Here is an 18,899-nt window from a genome sequence, read left to right on the forward strand (position 1 = left end):
CTACTGCTGAGGTGGGAGAACTAAGGTTGATTGATAATGAGACATCATGTAGAAGGAATAAGGTCAGAGTGTGTGTGTGTGTGTGTGTGTGTGTGTGTGTGTGTGTGTGTGTGTAAAATTATTAAGGCTAGCGAGGACAGCTGGTACCCGATTGTAAAGGTCTTACATGCCAAAAAGAGGACTTCATATTCAACTCCAGAAACAATAATAAGTCACTATTGAATATAGAGGGAAGAGAAGCTGGTGACATGGTCAGATTTGTAAATTAATTTTGGAAGCTGTGTGGAGAGATGGACTCTGCCCAAGTCCTGTTTCAGGCCCAGACCCTTGGGGTCACTACTTTTTCAGTGACTCATTCTATTTCCACCCATGGGCCTGGGCCAAGCTTTTAATTTCATCCTTAGGTGATAGAAGAGGCAAAGTGGAAACTTTCAGACACACCTGCCTGGACAAAACTACTTAGCCCTTTGGAGCTGCTCTCAGAGGAAACCCTTATTCTCAAGAAATAAAAATTGCCCCTGAGGAGAGGACATGGTCCAGCAGAATAAGAGTTGAATATGGAGTTGTGGATACTAGTTTTGTCACTTACTTACCTGTGTGACCATATGTGAATGACATCACCTCCTCTGGGTCTCACTTTCTTCATCTGTGTAATATAGGGGTTAGACCCTAGGATCTCTTAAAGATCATTATCTAGAGCTGGCAGGACTCTCAAAGCCATGGAGCAGAGCCTCCAAATAAGGAGCCTGAGAGGAGACAGAGGTTCAACCACTTGGATAGGGAGTTTTCCAGATACTGTCAGATTATCACCGAGCTCACCTCCTGGGGAGTATTTATCTCACAGGAGTGTTGTAAGGATCAAATGGGATAATGTGTGGGAAAATGCTTCAAAAGCTCTAAAGTGCTACATAGAGCAGCCATGATTATGGTTCCTGGGCTAGGCAACGGTGGTGGTTCAAAATTTAATTAAAACATTAAATTCCTGCCTTTAAGGCTTATGGCATAATAATAATAATAATAGATATAAGATAGTTTCATAGGACAAGTGGATTAGGGCTGCAGAATTCAAAAGGCTATGTAAGGTTGGAGCGGGGAAAAGGTTTTAACTGAGGGCATCAGGGAAGATTTCCTGGAGAAGACAACATTTAACTTTGACTTTGAAGAGTGGTAAGAATGAGAGACAGAGACAAAGAGATTGAATTTCTAAGAGCCTTCCCCTCTGAATACATGATACTCTGTACCTAACAGGTAAAGATGCCAAATAAAAGGGGTTCGAATTTACTCAGGGGATCAAAGGGGACCACTGAAGACTTCTGAGCAGAGAGACTTGGCCAGATCTTTGCAGAAAAGTGAATCTGATCATTCCAAAGACTCCAACTCTGCTCCCTGGCCATGGCAATACCCACTCAGAAGAGGGTCCAGCAAGATTGGATCCTTTGGACAATTCTGAAGGTCTGAATTCTCTCTTGCTCCCTTTCTCAACAAATTTCAATAATTCCCCAGTTCCATTTTGAGGTCATAATTCTAACTCCCTTCTTAAAACCCAAGGAGAGAACAAAAAGAGAACAAAAAGACTTTGGACTGTTTGTTGATCTTGTTTTCTCTCTTCCCAGGAACATAGAAGCATGTGCTTTAGACTACATTAGCACATCAATAGCCATGCTTCTGAAACTCTGACCCTGTGACCCAGTTGTCTCCAGCTATCCAGGAGATCTCTTTCTGCCTGATGTATGGCAGTACAGTGTAGGAATGGCCACTCAATGCACCACTTCCACTATAAATTAATAATACATCCCTATTTATAAAAACATCTATTATTCAGTGGCAGCTGTACTTGGACTGGCTAGACCTCAGGTTTGTCGTGGGCACCAGGCAATGAAGACAATAACTTGAGCAGTCTGGTGGGAAAGAATGGGACAAGGATACGGAAAAAAAAAATGTCATGTGAAGATTTTTTTCTTTTTTTATTTGTACTAGCTGACATGCCTGCTGATGTTTTATGGATTTGGGTGAGCAGTTATAGCCAATTTTTGGCAAAGATAGCGCTAGAATAGAGAATTTAGATCTCAGATGATAAACTTCTCTGAGCTAGTCCCTGGCAGGACATATACAAGTCCATTGCCAAGCTTGTACTCAAACTTGCCCAGCCCTGTAGGACCTGGAAAAACTGTTATTTTTCAGGTATAACCTTGTCTTTGAGAACTTCAGGTCACATGCATGCAATATCATAATTGGGAATGTTGACACTTGGGCAAACTCAGCAGATTGATTCATTTATTTCATTGCTCTCATTGCATTAACTGTTTTCCTAGTTATGCTTACTCCAGCAATTCATGAGCCTTTCCAAGAATTCCTCAAGTTTTTGTTCCATGATGTAATAATATTCTATTACATTTCTGTGGCATGATTTGCTCAGCTGTCCCTCAATTTCAACTTTCTATTGTCCTCTACTCGATTCCTTTGTCCCCTTCTCTTTGTTCCATTCTTCTCTTGGTGGGATTTCTCCCACCATCTATTTCTAGCTCCTGTGTAGGGGTTGCTGAATGAAATTATTGGAAATCCTACAACTGTGCTAACTGATTCATTTGTTCCTTTGTTGCTTGTTGGGACATCAGGAACGTGATGCTATGACTTGCAAGTGAATTGGATTTAAGTGGGGGAAAGTTGTGCAGTCACCAGCTTTCCTCTTTCCTCTAGAGCCAACTGGGTCCAAGATGGATGGCAAGATTACTGCAGTAATGGAGGCTTTTTCTTCCTTCCTAATTGATAACCTGTCTCACTTTCCACAGAAATTATTACAAAACTTCTCTGTCCTCCCCATACCTCATCTTCTTCCTTTCTTTCAGCTTAAGAACTTTGTCTTTTTGTTTAAAAAATAATTTAAGACCATTTCAATATAAGTGACCTTTTCCCTTTGTCTTCATCTCAAAGTCCTGGGCATCATCATTCATTTATCCCCGTCTCTGATAAAGTCAAAATAGAAACTCTGATCCAGACACACCTGTCTTTCTCTTTGCCATGGCTAACCCTTGGTGTGTACTAGATTCTACTCCTTATTGTTATTTATCCTTTGTTTTCTCAAGCAAATTGCATTTTCTTTTCTTTTCTTTTTTCTTTTCTTCCTTCCTTTCCTTTCCCTTTCTCTCTCTCTCTCTTTCTTTTCTTTCTTTTTTTTTGCTGAGGCAATTGGGATTAAGTGACCTTGCCCAAGGACACACAGCTAGGAGTATTAAGTATCTCAGATCACATTTGAACTCAGGTCTTCCTGAATTCAGGGCTGGTGTTCTATCCACTGCGCCATCTAACTGCACATCTGCACAGATTACATTTTCAATCATTCTTAATCATTCTTCTCTTGAACCTTCAAACTCCTCTATCAATTGGTTCCTTCTCCTTCCCTATCAGTTGATTTCTTCCCACTACATCCAAACATTCTCATTTCCATTATCCCTTAAAAAAAAAAAATCCCTTTCTCAAATTCCTTGAAAAATGTGTCTTCACTTGCTATATGTTCACTTCCTCTGTCCTCATGGCAGTCTTCAAGTCTCTGAACTTGGTTTCCATTTCATTACAATTGAAACTAATTTCTTCAGTTAATATTTGAATTGCTCCATCAGATTTCCCTATCCCCCAGTCCTAATCCTTCTCAATCTCTCTGCCATATTTGGATGGTGTAACCTGGGATCTTCTGAATACAAGAAGCTGAACTTGACAAGGGAAAGAGTCACATCTTCACTGATGACTAGAGGAGGAAAGAATCGGGAATATTGAGACTCAGGAAGAGGAAGCTCTGGGTACCCATCTATTTTCTCAATCTGGAGGTAAGAAGAGAAGGTTTGGAGCATTGTACAAGAGATGAAGTAGAAAAAAGTGAAATGATTGCCTTTTGTCGGTGAGAGACCAGTTGCAATTATCAATATAAATCTGTAATGGACCCAGGAAGCATCAGAATTCCATTGCACGTCTTTGTTCAATACAGGGAGTATAAGAGGAGACAGCTGATGATCCATCCTATGTCTAATGTTTTAGAAGGGCTCTTCCAGTATTGACATTTTTAAGGCCTCTCCCAATGCCAACATTCTCTGCTCTAAATCTGCAGTCATCACCCACATCCCAGATGTGGCCGCTTGAAGTCTGATGGGTGCATTTCCAGGCCTCTGTTCCTAGGCATGCTCATCTTTTCTTTCTTATTTTAACTCAGCTCTCTCAGCAGCTTTAGCACCTCTTCTGCTAAACCCACCTTCTGGCAGCTAGGTAGCCTGTGGAGAGAGTGCCAGGAATGGAGTCAGGAAAATTCATCTTCCTGAGTTCAACCCAGTCTCAATCACTTACTAGTTGTGTGACTCTGGGCATGTCATTTAAGTTTGCCTCAGTTTCCTCATCTATAAAATGAGCTGAAGAAGGAAATGGCAAACCACTCCAGTATCTTTGCCAAGAAAACTCCAAATGGGGTCATGTAGAGTTAGATATGACTGAATAACCCCCATCCATACTGTTTACTTCTTTATTTTCTTGGAAGGAATTCCTATTCTTCCAATTACCCAGGTTTACAACCTAGATCTCATCCTTAACTTTCTACTCTCCCATATCCATTAGGTTGCCAACTCTTGTCAATGCTAACTCTTCACCATCTCTTGCTACCTCCCAGGGGTATCCTACATAGTACTTGACAGAAAGGTATTATACACCTAGCAGCTAGACACAAGATAGGTAGAAAAATAGTACCAAGCAGTCATATCCTAGCTGGAGCTCATCACCTCCCACCTGGACCATTTCTGTACCCTTCTTAATGGTCCCCTTCCTACAAGTCCCTCCCTTTTCCAATCCATCCTTTTCCCAGCTGGCCAGACTGATATTCCTAAAACACAGGTGTGATTTTCTCACTCCCCTGCACCCAGGAAGTTTCAATGGTTTCCTATTTTCTCTAAGATCAAATGCAAAGTCCTATGTTTGGAATGTAATGCTTTTCATATCTCTCCACTTATTCCCAGCTTATTTTTATTTCATCTTATTCCCAGCCACTCAATTCCTAGCATCATTTAAACTAGTCTACTCACTCTTCCCCTGCATACAACACTCTTCTCAACTTATGTGTCCTCCAGGGCTAGAATGCTTCCCTCTTCAACTCCAGCTCTCGGCATCCCTAGCTCCCTTCATGGCTCACCTCCCATAACAGGCCTTTCCTGATCTATTTATCACCTTTCCACACCACTAAATCACTTTATTAGAAGAAACTAGGTGATTCAGTGGACCTGCATGCGAATATCCAAACACAGATGCTTAGTAATTGGAAGGACCCTAGGCAAGTCACTTCACTTTGGTCTACCTCAGTTTCCTCAACTCCAAAATGGAGATAACTATCTCTTTGGGCAGTTGTGAAGGTGACACATACAGAATCCTTTGCCCAGAACGGGGTATTCAAATTCTTTCCACAGTGATACTGAAGAAAGAGACTGGAAGCTCCAGGATGATTACAAGTAGTTTAGTAATCATTTGTATACTAACAATTGGGGCAGTCTGGGGCAGTGACCAGAGGTACAGTGGATTCCCACAAAGACTCCCCCAAAATCCCATGGTAATTATAGAAGACAAAGTAAGGATTTAGTCAATGTTTTGGTTTCCAGCTTAGTACTGGGCCCAAAACCTAGAACCTGGGCACGAGGGAAGTGCAGTTGGGTAAATGTCCAAACACACAAAGTCCTGTACTAATCACCATGTGCTCTCTTGGCTTTTACCAATAGGAACTCCACATTCCACCCCTGAAAGCTACCCATACATTCTTCCGTAAGGACCCTGGGGTTTTAGGGCCTTTTTGGGTGTGACCAGAAGGAGTCGTCCCATTTGTAAGCATAAACCTCAAAAGCAATACAACCAGCAAAAGTAAAGGAGGAGAGCAGCTAGATACAAGATAGGTAGTAAAACAGTACTGTAGGACCCCGGCAAGGACGTGAGCTAATCAGCAATTATATCGGTGTGAGTTTAGTTAGGTTCTATGATACTAGTGCCATTTTGTTTGCAATGTTGACTAATATTGGGAATGTAAACACAGTAGCTGTTACCTGTGAGTATTATGTCTCAGGTCACAGGATTCTGCAGGAAAGCTTCCTGCATGTGTGTGGTTGAGTGAGCCATTCAAGGCTTGTGCTGGGATGGTACAGGCTGAGGGCCTCTCCCAACATGAAAGGGAAAGTGGCCATCTGCCAAGGAGATGATGCAGTCAGTGGTACCTCTGGGCAGTGTCCTAGAAGGGGATGGGTGTATGCGATGCTATCAGAGTACACTTTCTTTCCATTCGTAGGGATGGCCAGAGGGATGTATCCCAGAGCCACTGATGGAAAAGGGAGCCAAGGGAGCATGTGTTGTTTGTGTTTGCCTTTATGGGGGGGGGCATTGGAAGGGCTCCCTGCCACAGCAGCCTTGTTGCACATGGCACCCCAGGCTGCTGAGGGCGGCCACTTCTCAGGGGTACCCTACAGAGTACTTGACAGAAAGGTGTTATACACCTAGCAGTGTTTTGGGCAGCAACAGTCACCCGATCCAAACTCCCTGGCAGTACCTGTAACCCTGGCTGGTCAGGAGAGGGGCCCCATTATGTAACTGGTGATGGAAGGGCTGTGACTTTTGTTATGCACACCAGGTGTACCCCTTCCTACCTCTTCTGTGACTTTCCCTGTGGCACGGAGGCCAGGCAAGGCTCATTGTTGTCCCCTGTGCCCTGTTTGTTCATGGACCCACACTGCAACTGACCCTTGGTAAAAACCATTGGGCAGTCCTGACTGGCAGGGCCGTTTTCTACCATGACACTCTTTTTCAGTTAACAGTGCATTGTCCATGTAGTGGTAACAAGTCACACTCTATGTACATGCTATACCCTTTAGATCCCTAGCAATCATCCCTGGGAGGATACCCCCATACCTTTCTATGGCCATCTACTTGCCCAAGATGTCTTTTGGGGTTCCTGCATAGCATCAAGCATTTTGCTCTGGTGTCTTTTTATTTTTGGGGCCCCAGTACATGGTGATTAGTACATGGGGCCTCTGGTCACCCTTTAACACCCTACCCGAGAAGTGGCCTTGGCTGTCCCCTTAAGGTGGGGAGGGGTCAAGGGTATCAACACCATGCTTCTACCTTCTCTGGGTGCCATTAGTTCTCGTCTGTCTCTTTGGGTAGTTTTCCCCATATTTACATTTTTTTGTTTTGTTTTTTGCTGAGGCAGTTGGGGTTAAATGACTTGCCCAGGGTCACAGCTAGGTTAAGTGTCCGAGACCAGATTTGAACTCAGGTCCTCCTGACTTCAGGGCTGGTGCTCTATCCACCACACCACCTTGCTGCCCCGTTTTCCCCATTTTTCAAGGAGCTTAGCATTAGGTTTGCCGTCTATTTCATCCCATCACATCCCTGCAGCCAAAAATGTACCCATATCTGTCTATGGCTGGCGTGATCTTAGTGGATCCTGGAGTGCCCCCGGGCTCTTGTTCTCCTGTGGAAATTTGGTGACAAGCTTTATATCTCTGTCTTCCCCATGTTGGTTAGTGATCCCCTGACTTCATACACATCACTCCTGACTAGGGACTGAGAAGGGGAGAGAAGTCTTTGCACGCCCCTTGGGTCTCCAGCTCTTCATGCCACGGTGAGGTGAGCCATTATGGCATCCGGCGCAATGAAAACTGCAGCATAGACACCTGGTGCGTACCTAGCTCCCGCAGCCCAGCCTGTGCTTCCTCTACGGTTCTCCAAGTTCCTGGAGTACCCAGCAAGTCTCCCTTCTTGGCCAAGTCTCTCCAATGGCTCTCATCACCCAGGGCACCTGGAAGCCATGGCTCCCCTTGGTTACGGACTGAGCCACAGTCTCCAAAGCCAGCGGTTGTCATGTTAATGACTTGTTCTGCCTGCTGGGGGGGAGGGGGAGGGGGAGATAAGGTGATCCCCCGGCCCCACTCTCCCACTTCCGGATGCCCAAGCTGCCAGTCTGAATGGTTTGCCAGTGCCGCGGTTCCGCTGCCGTCTGCTCCTGGAACATCAGGGTTTCCTGCACTGGGCCTCATGGTCTGCATCCTTCCTTTCCCTGCAACACTGGCCATGAACAAGCCGTCTGTTACCTCAACCTCGGGCTCCACCTTTTCCTAGGGAGTCCAGGATCGGGGATCCCATTCCTCCTTCACCGTCCCACTTATTGCCTCCCCTCAGCCAGTCCGAGAGGCAGGCCAGTGTTTCCACCTTGTTCCACGGAACAGCTGCCACTTCTGGAACTTTCCACATGTCTCCTTTTAACCGTATCTTCTCCATTTGGTTTTTCCCACTTCTAAGTCAAGTAACCTGGTGGCGTCAGCCCCCACCCTTTTCCTCTCCTTAGGCAGCTTCTGTCCTCTCCCGGGCTATCCCTTACACGGCGGCCCAGTGTCCGGCACAGGGGGCACCCATCCCATGAGGAGGTCGGGGGCCATCGGGGGGCTGCCGACTGTGCCAACTGCCTGGCCCACAATCCCCGGGAACGGGATATTCCCGTCCCTCCGGGTGGCACAGGGAAAGGCTGGAGCTCCGGATTAATACGCCCGTGGATCCCTGTAACAGGGACGGTCCGCAGGAAGAACCGCCCGCCCCCGCCCCCCAAATCAATAAAAGCCCGCTGGTATTCTTGTGGCCGGCCGCGGGGCGCAGAAACTACGGAGCACGTGCCCCCTTTGGCCCGGGCGAACGTGGAGGCCGCTCGCTTAGCATTGACCTCCGTCCCGGCACGCGGGGTCAGGCCAGAGTCGCTGGGGAAGCGCCCAGACGCGCAAGGCCAAGGACCGGTCCCTGGTCTCCAGGCTTCCACCAAAAGCGACCCCAGAGTTAGATTTTATCAGGGGAAGTATCCCACGAAAGTTCCAACGTTCCAGATTCTGGGGCTCCTCCCACGGGGGACGTAACCCTCAGCCTCGGAGTCTGCGCAGAAGAAGTTCTCCGCTGTCTCCCTCCCCGACCCCCATCCACCCCGCGTCCTCTTCGTAGCAACGAGCTCTTGAGCCTACGGCGCGTGCGCGGGCTCGTTGCTAGGGAAGGCGGGATTAAAGGAGGCCGGAAGGTGGTGGTTGCTGTCCTTCGACTTTTATCCTCCGGCAGAAGCCTGTTTCCGGTCCGTCTCTCTCCCGAGTCCCCCTCCACCTCCCCCGGCTCTGAGTGCCCGCTCCCTTAAGCCAAAAGAGCCGAGCCCCGCGGGGGCGGGGCAGGGTGGGAGGGGGGCAGCTCGAGGAGTTCGGCTGGGCGGGGCCGGGCGGCCTCCCCTCAGAGCGAGCCGGGGCAATGTTCAGCCCTGGCGCTGAGGCGGCGGCGGCGGCGTTGGACCGGAGTCTCCGGCGCCTCCTGCGGGCCGGGGCTGTACTCAGGTCAGTGTGGCTGGCTCGGGAGCCGGGCCTGAGGGGAGCGCGAGGGCGCAGCCGCGAAGAGAGGGGCGGGGGCGCCAGGAAGCGGAGCGGCTGGGGGACGGAGCGGGGGGAGGGGCAGAAGCGCGCAAGCGCAGGGTCGCCAGTGGGGGGAGGGGCAGAGGCGGGAGTGGGGGGGGACGGGGAGGTGTGCGGGGCAGAGGGCTCGGAGCGCGAAACCCTGAGGGCGGGGCCGGGAACGCGCGTTGGGGGAGGTGGGGCCGGGCGCAGGGGGCGCTGGGAACTCTGGCTCCGCCCCCTGCCCCCAAGTTCTCTTGTTTGAAGTTGGGGCTCTCTTACCCGGCTGGCTGCGCGGGGAGCTGGATGGAGAAGGCTCGGGTTCGAACTCCAGCTTTGCTACTTAGTCTCTGTGTGACCTTGGACGGGTCACTGCCCCTCCTCCCAAATGAGTGGGGGTCCGACTAGAGCTCTCGAGACTCACAGAAAGAACCAACGTTTATTAAGTGCCTCCTGTGCTGCAGGGGTGCCGGCTCAGGAACACGAGCATTTATGCAGCACCTGCTGTGTGCCAGCGTTTACATCCCTGCTCTCTCTCGACTCCATCACCACCCCGTCTGCTTCAGAGTTGGGGAAACTGAGGCAAACAGGCGCCAGGACCTGCCCTGGGTCACGGAGCAGGTCCTGGACTCGCGTCTTCCCTCTCCGGGGTTGGGGCCCCTTCGCCGCAGTTCCCGAGTTAGACCCAGCCTGGGGGAGGGGGAGCTGTCAGCACACATTAAACACCTGTTGTAGACAATTCCCCTTCCCCGGGAGCTCCCCCTTCCATAGTGAGAGGTGCAGGACTCAACCCTAGCTCCTCCCGACTTCAGGGTGGCCCAGTACGTGGAGGGTCAGCCTGGGGAAGGGGCTGCCCTTGGCCTCTACCCTTCCCCCTCTGCTGGGGCAGCCAGGGTCAGAGTTAACCCCTCAAAAAGCGTCTCTGCCCAGCTTCCCCCTGCGCTCAGCTGGGCTCCGAGAAGCCAGGGGCGGAGCTCCGGCCCGGGGTGGGTCACTCCCCTCCCCCATTGCCTTCCTCTGGAAAGGAATCCTCTTAAGGACAGGCCCCAGCTTGTGGCCCAAGTGCATACCCTGAGCGCTTCATAAATGCTCGCGCTGCCCAAGGCATTCTCCAGAATGAATCAGAGCTGAGGCTCTTGGGTCCCCGCTTCTCTTCCCCAGAGAGAGGCTGCCGGGCTGAGCTCCGGCCTCCTCCCCCTCAGACTCCCTGGGATGTGGCTCCTGGTAGGACCCAGCGTGTGGGGGGTCAGCAGGACCAGGATTGGCACCGTCCGGCCCCAGTCGCCAGGGGTGGAGGGGGCTTATCCCGGGAGGGAGGAGGCCCTCGATGGGCCTGGATCAGAGCCCCTTCTGTCTGAACCCGGAGCCGGGGCCTGGTGGGGCTGGGGGCACTGCCCGGCGAAGTCTCCTGTCCCGCAGGACTGCCCGGAGGAGACCCAGCCCAGCTCTGCCCTCGGGAGGCCACAAGGGGCTTCATTTGGCATTTAAGGAAACCGAGGCTGCAAGAGACCCCCCAGATAGGGGGCCTGAGCTCGGACCTTGGTCAGGCTTTGTGGGGCGGCCCCAGCCACGCTCACCCGAGGCCTCCCTGTGAGAGCCCCATGCACTTTGTCCTTTGACCCGGGGCCGCTGGCCGAGGTCACCCCAGGGGGACGACTGCTGCTTCCTTCCTGGTCAGTCTTGGCGGTCGGTGACCAGGCTGGTTTCAGAGGTCTGACTTCCCGGGCTGGTCTGGAGGCGCTCCCCACTTTGTTGAGGAGTCACGGGGTCTGGAGAATAGGGTCTCCGGGAAAGAAATGCTGACCCTCCCCTCGGGCCAGGCCCATGTTCCCGGCCCGCCCAGGCCAGCTCTGTTTCTTTCACATCCTCTTCAGAACGCAGGAACCCCTCCCAACATCCACCTGAAGGGGTGAGAGAGTCTGGGGGTTCGCCCTGGGGGGCAGCAGCCTAGAACGTGGGAACAGGCAGAGCTTAGCAGAGCTGGGGTTGGGAGAGCCAGTGATAGAAGCACGTGGGGGGCTCAGGGACGGGGCACTCGGTGCCATCACATAGGGTGGGCCTCTGAGCAGCTGATCCGGGCGCTCATGTTCCCTGTCCTGCCCCTGCTCCCAATTTGGGGCTCAGGGCTTGGTGTTCTAGGTACTTTTGTTTACATACTAATTAAACAGAGCCTTCTATTGGGTTCTTTTAAAAGTGGCTTCACTGCCTGAAGGTTCTCTCTCCCCCTTTTTCTCCTCTTCCCCCTTTTTCTGCCCTTCCCCCCTCTCCCTTCCTCTCTTCCTCTTTTTTTCCCCTTTCCCCTCTTTCTCTTTCTCCCCTTCCCCCCTCCCCCTTTCTCTCTTCTCCCTCTTTCTCTCCCCTTCCCCCTTTTTGTCTCCCCCACCCCGCCTCGGACGGTGCCGTTCAGTTTTTACACCCTGACCCCAAACACCAAAGAGTTCTCGGTCAATATTTGGAGAACCTTCTGAAATGGCTCCTCTGCCAAAGGAGAGCTTTGGAGGCCTGGGGCCCCCTCCCTCTGAGCGGGCTGTGCTGACACCTGGTGGAGGTTGTGGTAAACAGTAGAAAGGGCACAGATTTGGAGGCACAGGACCCGGGTTCGAGTCCTGGCTCTGCCTTGTCACCTTTGTGGGCTCAGGCACGTGAGGGAAGCTTTCTGGGCCGGGGTTTTCATCTGGAACCGAGGGGCCCCGGTTCTGCCTCTGGCAGCGGCCGATGGCCCCCAGGGCCTGGAGCTCGCCCCGACCCCGGCTCGCTGGGAGGGCCTGGGCGCGGCGCTGCCTCTGTTTGCCTCAGTTTCCTCCGCTTGGGGATGGGAGGGCCAGGAGCTCTCAGAGGGCTGCCCAGGTGCGCGGGCGCCGCACAGCAGGAGCTCTGAGGCCGGAAGGAGCCTGGCCGGGCCCGGCTGGCGCTGACGGTGGCCCCTTGTCTCCTCTCTTAGGTGTAAGGTGATGAAGAACTGGGGAGTGCTCGGGGGGGTCGCCGCGGCCCTGGCGGCGGGCATCTATGTGCTGTGGGGCCCCATCACGGAGAGGAAGAAGCGCAGGAAAGGTAAGGGGCAGCGCGGGGGCCGCAAGCAGACCGCGGGCACGCTCGCCTTGTGGGGCGGGGGCCGCGGGGCTTGACAAGCAGTCGGTTCCTGGTGATTTTCTCCACATTGTTCACCCTCCTGTAACAAAGTCAATGCGCCTCATCACGCGCCTTGGAAGCGGGCTCTCAGGCTCTGGCAGTTCATCGTTCGTGTCCTTCGTCGCTGAGGGGCAGGGGAGGGCTCGGGGCCTGGCTTTCCCTGTTCTCTCTAAAAATTCTACAACTCACACAAGTTCCCAAGCTTGGAACCAGCTACGGTGCCCTCCTACAGTGCCCGCCCACGCTGCCCGGGGAGCGTGGCTGCAGAGCGGACACAGAAGGAGCCCCAGGGCACTGCCCCCAGGGTGCCAGTCCTGCCTCAGACCTGGACCAGCCCCAAGACCCGGCGCCGGGAGTGGTGCTGCCTCAGAGGCCCTTCCCCATGCTGTTCATGGGCACCGTGCCGGCCGTGGGCATCGTGCTCTTCATGGGCATTGTGCCAGCCATGGGCATCTCTGCCTGGCACACTGTCTCCCACCATCCCTCGGGCCTTCTCCATCTGGGAGGTCTGGGCCCTCCCCAGAGCACCTTTCTCCAGGGGTCAGCCGCCTGGTGAGGGTTTGGACCCATGGTTTCCCCGAGAGGAGGCCGGGCTTCTGTTTTTCCTCACTTTCTGCTCTTTGCTGAAGCTCCTTGAGGCCCCAGGTCTGTCCCCAGTCGGGCACTTAACGGCCCCGGGCCAAGGCCTCCTCATCTGTAAAATGAGAGCATCGGAGTAGAGCTCTCCGGCCCGTCTGGCTCCCGGTCAGTGACCGTGGTCTGGCCCGATCCCCTTCCTTCTGTCACAGAGGAAGCAGGCCGCAGGTCCAATCTCTGGGGACCAGGGAGGCGAGTGACGGCCTTTCCGGCCTGGTCCCCTTGGGACACTTCCTCCTCAGGCCCCTCCCTGGCTCTCAGTGTCCGGCCCGGAGCAGACACGAGGACATGGCCTGGGTCCGTGGGGTCTCTCTTTGGCCAGAACGGGGTGCGAGGGAAGGGACTGACCCACCGAGCTGCCCCTGTATAAATGCTTCCAGAAAAGGGAAGTCACTGAGCTGTAATAACTGTCAAAACCGTACTTTACTTTATTTTGTTGTAATTGACATAGATTAACGTTGTAAGAAAAAGGGAAATTTAGAAACTAAGAAGAAGGGGGAGATACAAAATCTGTTAATTTAGTGCATTGTGAAAAACGCAGCTAAAAAGAAAAAAAGAACATCCAGAAAGAAAATAAGGCACCTAGGACAAAATTTACTTTTATATCAGGTGATTAAAAAACCTAGCAGGCGTTTCATTTGTTAGTGTAAGGCTGTAGCATAGTGTGTATTCACAGAATCCTAGATCTGGGATGGAACTTCAGAGAAAATCTAGTCCTGTCCCCTCATTTTAGAAACAAGGAAACTGAGGTCTACAGAGATTAAGTGACGTGATTGAAGATCACATCCGCAGGGGGCAGCTAGGGAGCACCTAGGGAGCACCGTGGATAGAGCACCAGCCCTGAAGGCAGAAGGACCCGAGTTCAGATCCAATCTCAGACACTTAACACTTCCCAGCTGTGTGACCCTGGGCAAGTCATTTAGCCCCAATTGCCTCAGGGAAAAAAAAAAAGATTACAGCAGCATGTGAAGTGGGACGTGAACATTAGACAAAATGAAAATAAGAGAAGCAAAAAGTATGTTACACTTAAAGCTATCAACAAAACAGTAGCAGTATTAAATCCCCAAACAGCATGGCATCCGTTAATAAAGGAAAAGTTAACTGAGTTGCAAAATGATAATACAGTCACTATAAGATTCTTTCAATATCCTCTCTCAGGACTGAGCCAATTGAACAAAGTTAAATGAAAAGGAAATACAGAGCTGAATTTTTGTTGAATTTGTATTTGAAAGACATAAGACATCTTCTGAATGGAAGTGCTAAAGAATATACATTACTTAGTTATTAACCTGGCGCTATTACAAAAACAGATGGTGTTCAGAGAAATTATAAATGAATTCAGAGATGGAAGCCATTTCAGAATAATACACAATAAAAATAATTAACAGAATATAGCTAAGAAATCCTGACTTCTGGAAATAGCCTAGAAAGTAGGAATAGGGGCAGGGTAATCTGGTTACTTAGCCGGCTAGAAGTTAGGAATAGTAACCTGATAATTATTTAGATGTGGGAAGGTGAGAGAGAGTGAAATCAAAGAAAATAACGTTTTTAAGTTTTTTTAAATTTATAATAATACCTTTTTATTTTCCAAAATACATGCAGGAATGGGACTGTTGAGCAGCATCCAAAGCTATATAAAATGGGGAGAGGGAGAAGCCAACCTTCCTAAATATCCTATTTTCCCCTCCTCCCAACAGGCTAGGGTATTTTCTCTTTTTTTTTTTTAGAATTTTTAAAGTTTGTCTGAAACTTCACAGCGGTCTGAGGGTCACCTCATACCTGTCAGGCTTATGGAGGTGGCAGGAGAAACTGTGGCTGTCTATTAACTACAATAATGTGTGTAAAGGAAAATAAATACAACTGTGATCCATTCAGGGACTCACCAAGACTTAAGAAGAATGGCCACGAGGTAGATTTCCCCCTTTTAGCAGAAAGGAGGGGAATGGACTTGAAGCCACTGAAGCCACTGTGATGGTGACTTGGTTTGTTTGACCGGTGCTGTTAGTTATATGGGAGAGCTTAGAGAGAGGGTTACAGAAGAAGTGTTAATGGGGGGAAAAAGAAATATATTAGTGAACTATTCAGAAATACATAGAAGGGAAGTTCAAAATGGGATGCAAATGGGGAAGTGTTTTAATTAGTGTTAAATTTAACATAAACTTAAAAAAAACCCATATAAACAAAAATGAACAATTTTCTATATGGTCCTCCTTTTTGTTCATTGTGTACTGATTGTTGTTGTTAAAGTTCATAATAATTTTATTTTAAAATCTTCTTGATAGGGGAAATTCTCCATTCTCAGTTTTATTGGTTTAAATAACCTCGTCATTTGGCTTCTAAAATGTAAGCAACAGACCATTTTTTATCCGTAAGCATTTCATCTCGATTCTGGCCTTCTAGCCCAGGTCCCAAGTTCATCATTCTAAGCAGTACTGCCTCTGAATTCCTTTTTCAGAGTTCCTTTGGCTGTTTTCCTGTAACATTTTTTCTAGACAAACATGAGGAAGGTCTGGAGACCATCCAGTGAAACTCTGTTTCCCTCCTTTTGTGATCTAGGTTCTCTCCAAGTGAATAAAGACCAAGTGATGATCATGGCTGACCCACTGCTCTGTCCCTTTTCCCTAGGGCTTGTTCCTGGTCTTCTCAACTTAGGAAACACCTGTTTCATGAACTCCTTGCTGCAAGGCCTTTCTGCCTGTCCCACGTTCATCAAGTGGTTGGAGGAGTTCACTGCCCAATATCCTGCGGATCAGAGAGAGACCACTAAGCCCCAGTACTTGTCCTTAACCCTGCTGCGCCTACTGAAAGGTAGGGAGTTGTGGGAGAAATAAAGGGGGCAGGCATTTCTTCCACTTTGAGGTCACTTCTTTTTTCAGAACCGCTTGTGGAAGCTGTAAAGTCTTTGGGGAATGTGCTTTGCCCATGTTGGGCACCTAATTCGCCTCCAATGAGTCAAATTGTTCTCTTCCACAAGAGATTTCTGACTTGAGAATCATCCTGATTTCACTGTGAGCTGATCCTCTGATGGTTATTCCACACTCACCCCTCCAGATAAAAGTTATAATGTGAATAAAGGGAGTCACTGAGCAGAGGTTTCTGTCCTTGGGAGTGTGTTGGTATTTCTCCCTCTCTTGCAGGATTAGGGCTTAAAACCCTGCCAACCCCTCTCTGCCAGGGTGGAGCTCCAGGGTCCTCAGCAAATCTTGTTAATGCTACGACCTCTGCCTCCTGACATTTTTATCCAGAGGAAAAGTAGACATTGAGGAAGGAATCATGGAAAGATGGGATTGAGGAATCCCTAGAGAACGCCAGGTTTTTGGGAAAACTAGTTGTGGAAGTCTCTGACATGCTAGCTGCCTTACCAAGTCTTTCACCATTCCCATGGCCTTACTCAGCATCTTGCAGCTTAAATACCAAATTCAGGCACAGCCTGTGGCCTTCTTGTGCGTTCTTCCAAGCCTGTTAGCCTCATGAATTTAAGCCACAGCCTTTCCTGTCTGTTTGTCAGGCCTGATTCCACCTGTGGTTAAGGAGTAAACCATCGGGGACAGCCATCCCTCCCTGTCAGAGGCTTCTCCTGCTGGCAGTGACCAACGGGAGAGGCTCAGGGAGTTACGGGTCAGGCGGGGGAGCCACGATGATGGCTTCTCTGGCACTCTCAGGTTTGCAGGCCGGCTCTGGCGCTCCTCCCAGCAAGCGCTTTGATTTCTGATCCGTCGGGATCCCGTGGACCCGTGACCTGTACATCATTTCTGTCTCACCAGCTTTGTCTTGCCAAGAAGTGGCCAGTGGAGAGGAGGAGGAGGACGTCCTGGACGCTGGCTGCCTGCTGGAGGTGCTGCGGATGTACAGGTGGCAGATCTCCTCCTTCGAGGAGCAGGTGAGAAGTGGGCACAGCCCTGCCCCAAAGCATGACTGCTGCACGCTGAGGAGCAGCTGGAAGGTCAGCCTGGGCCTTGCCCACGGGCAGCTCTGGCTCTTGGCAGAGGCAGAAGCTTTCCCTCCAATTTCATAACCTTTTATTTAAAAACCTATTCTGGGGCAGCTAGGTGGCGCAGTGGATGGAGCACCAGCCCTGAAGTCAGGAGGGCCTGAGTTCAAATCTGGCCTCAGACACTTAATTCTTCCTGGCTGTGTGACCCTGGGCAAGTCACTTAACCCCAACTGCCTCAGCAAAAAAACCAAACCCTACTCTACATGCCAGGGCTTGGGTTAGACAAAAAGACACTGCTGTCAAGCATCATATGTTCTACTAGAAGTTGTGTCTGTGTCTGTGTCTGTGTCCATCCTAAAACCGGAGGGGTCAGGAAGGACCTTCTGTAGGAGAAGGCTTTTGAAATGAGGCTATAATGGAGCTAGGGAGGCCAGGGGGTAGAAGTGAGGAAAACAGCAGTTGCTGGTCTGGGAGAGAGCCGTTACCAAAGCAGGAAGGTAAGCATGATGCTATCATATGAACAGGGAGCAGCCCACTGGCTAGTCTGGCTAGGGAAGAGTGGGAAGTCTGGAGAGGTGAATTGGAGCCGGATTGTGTGGCACGGGGTCCAGCATGCATTTTATCCTGGAATTCATTGGGAAGCCTCCTGAATAGGTCAGGGATAAGTCAGACCTGTGTTTTAATAAAGTCTTCAAAAAGCCTTGTGGGAAAAGTTAGGTCCTTGAGAAGGGACCATTAACAGAAAAGAGAAGGAAAGAATTGATGAACTAAAAATGAGAAAATCAACAAATAAACCCAGAAGAGGAAATTTTGAAAGTTAAAAGAGAAATAGATAAGTTGGACAACAAAAGACTAACAAACAATATCTATAAACTGTTAGTTAACCTAATTAAAAAAGAGTTTTAAGAAAATAGACAAGATGAATTCAGAAAGAGATGAAATAAAAAGAATATAGCAATAAATAATGAAAAAACCTTGCATTAGTCCATTCCAAAAAGTTATTCACTGTGGCCAAACTCAATCACGTAAGAATGGTTTGGCATTAGGAAAACAGTTAACATTGTTTATCATATTTAAAACAAAAATACTCGGTCTGATGATACATGCAGGAGAGGGTCAATTGGGCAGCTTTCTGGAGGAAGGGATTGGAGAGGGGAGAGACCAGGTGGTCTGTCACCCAGCATTTGACCAGGATTTCCCGGGTGCCAGGCAAAGCACCGAGGATATGGAGGCAAAGAAGAAAGTCTTGTCTTGAAGAAGCTTACCGTCAGGGAAACATGTCTATGTAGAGGTGGACGCAGAATTTGTGTCTGTAAGAAAATAATACAAAGTAATTCGAGGGGGATGCTAGATTCTGAGCAGGAAAAGCACTAGAGCGAGGAAGCTAGAGAGGGACAGGTGGGGATGGTGTGCGTTCCAGCCAAGGGGCCACAGCCTGCGCAAAGGCGAGGGGATGAGAGGTGGGACTTCATGTGGGAGGAGCAGCAGGACTGTGGCTGGTTTGTCAGCTGTGTCCAGATGGGAAGTGATGAAGGCCAGAGCAAATGTGGTGACCGCGAGCGGAAAGAAGGAGAAGGGGGACACAATAAACTGTGAAGAAAGAACTGAAGAGACTTAGCCACTGATTGGATATAGGGAGGGGGAAGGTAGGAGTTGGGGGCATGGCACGGTGGGGGGAGGTTACAAGCCTGTTTGGGACAGGGATGAGCTTGGGATGAGATGCCTGCTGATGGGCAGGTATAGACACTGGGCAGCAGTTGGCGATGTAGGACCAGAACTCG

At 50.0% G+C, this 18,899-nt stretch overlaps 1 protein-coding gene across 3 annotated transcripts in view; it reads left to right on the forward strand.

Annotated features, from left to right (window-relative positions):
• Positions 1–1,252: 1,252 nt before the first annotated feature.
• USP30 (ubiquitin specific peptidase 30) overlaps positions 1,253–18,899 on the forward strand; it is a 29,926-nt gene continuing 12,279 nt past the window's right edge. The window contains exons 1-4 of one of the 3 annotated variants that reach the window (XM_051972988.1): positions 1,253–1,452; positions 12,361–12,470; positions 15,810–15,992; positions 16,949–17,064. In XM_051972988.1, the coding sequence (XP_051828948.1) occupies positions 12,371–12,470; positions 15,810–15,992; positions 16,949–17,064 (399 nt within the window). In that variant the 5' untranslated portion in view covers positions 1,253–1,452; positions 12,361–12,370. Of the gene's footprint in view, positions 1,453–8,536; positions 9,366–12,360; positions 12,471–15,809; positions 15,993–16,948; positions 17,065–18,899 lie in introns of those variants that run through there. The other 2 variants (XM_051972987.1, XM_051972986.1) reach the window with 2 other exon arrangements.

The sequence above is a fragment of the Antechinus flavipes genome, chromosome 1, assembly GCF_016432865.1.
Source record: "Antechinus flavipes isolate AdamAnt ecotype Samford, QLD, Australia chromosome 1, AdamAnt_v2, whole genome shotgun sequence".
Taxonomy (NCBI): domain Eukaryota; kingdom Metazoa; phylum Chordata; class Mammalia; order Dasyuromorphia; family Dasyuridae; genus Antechinus; species Antechinus flavipes.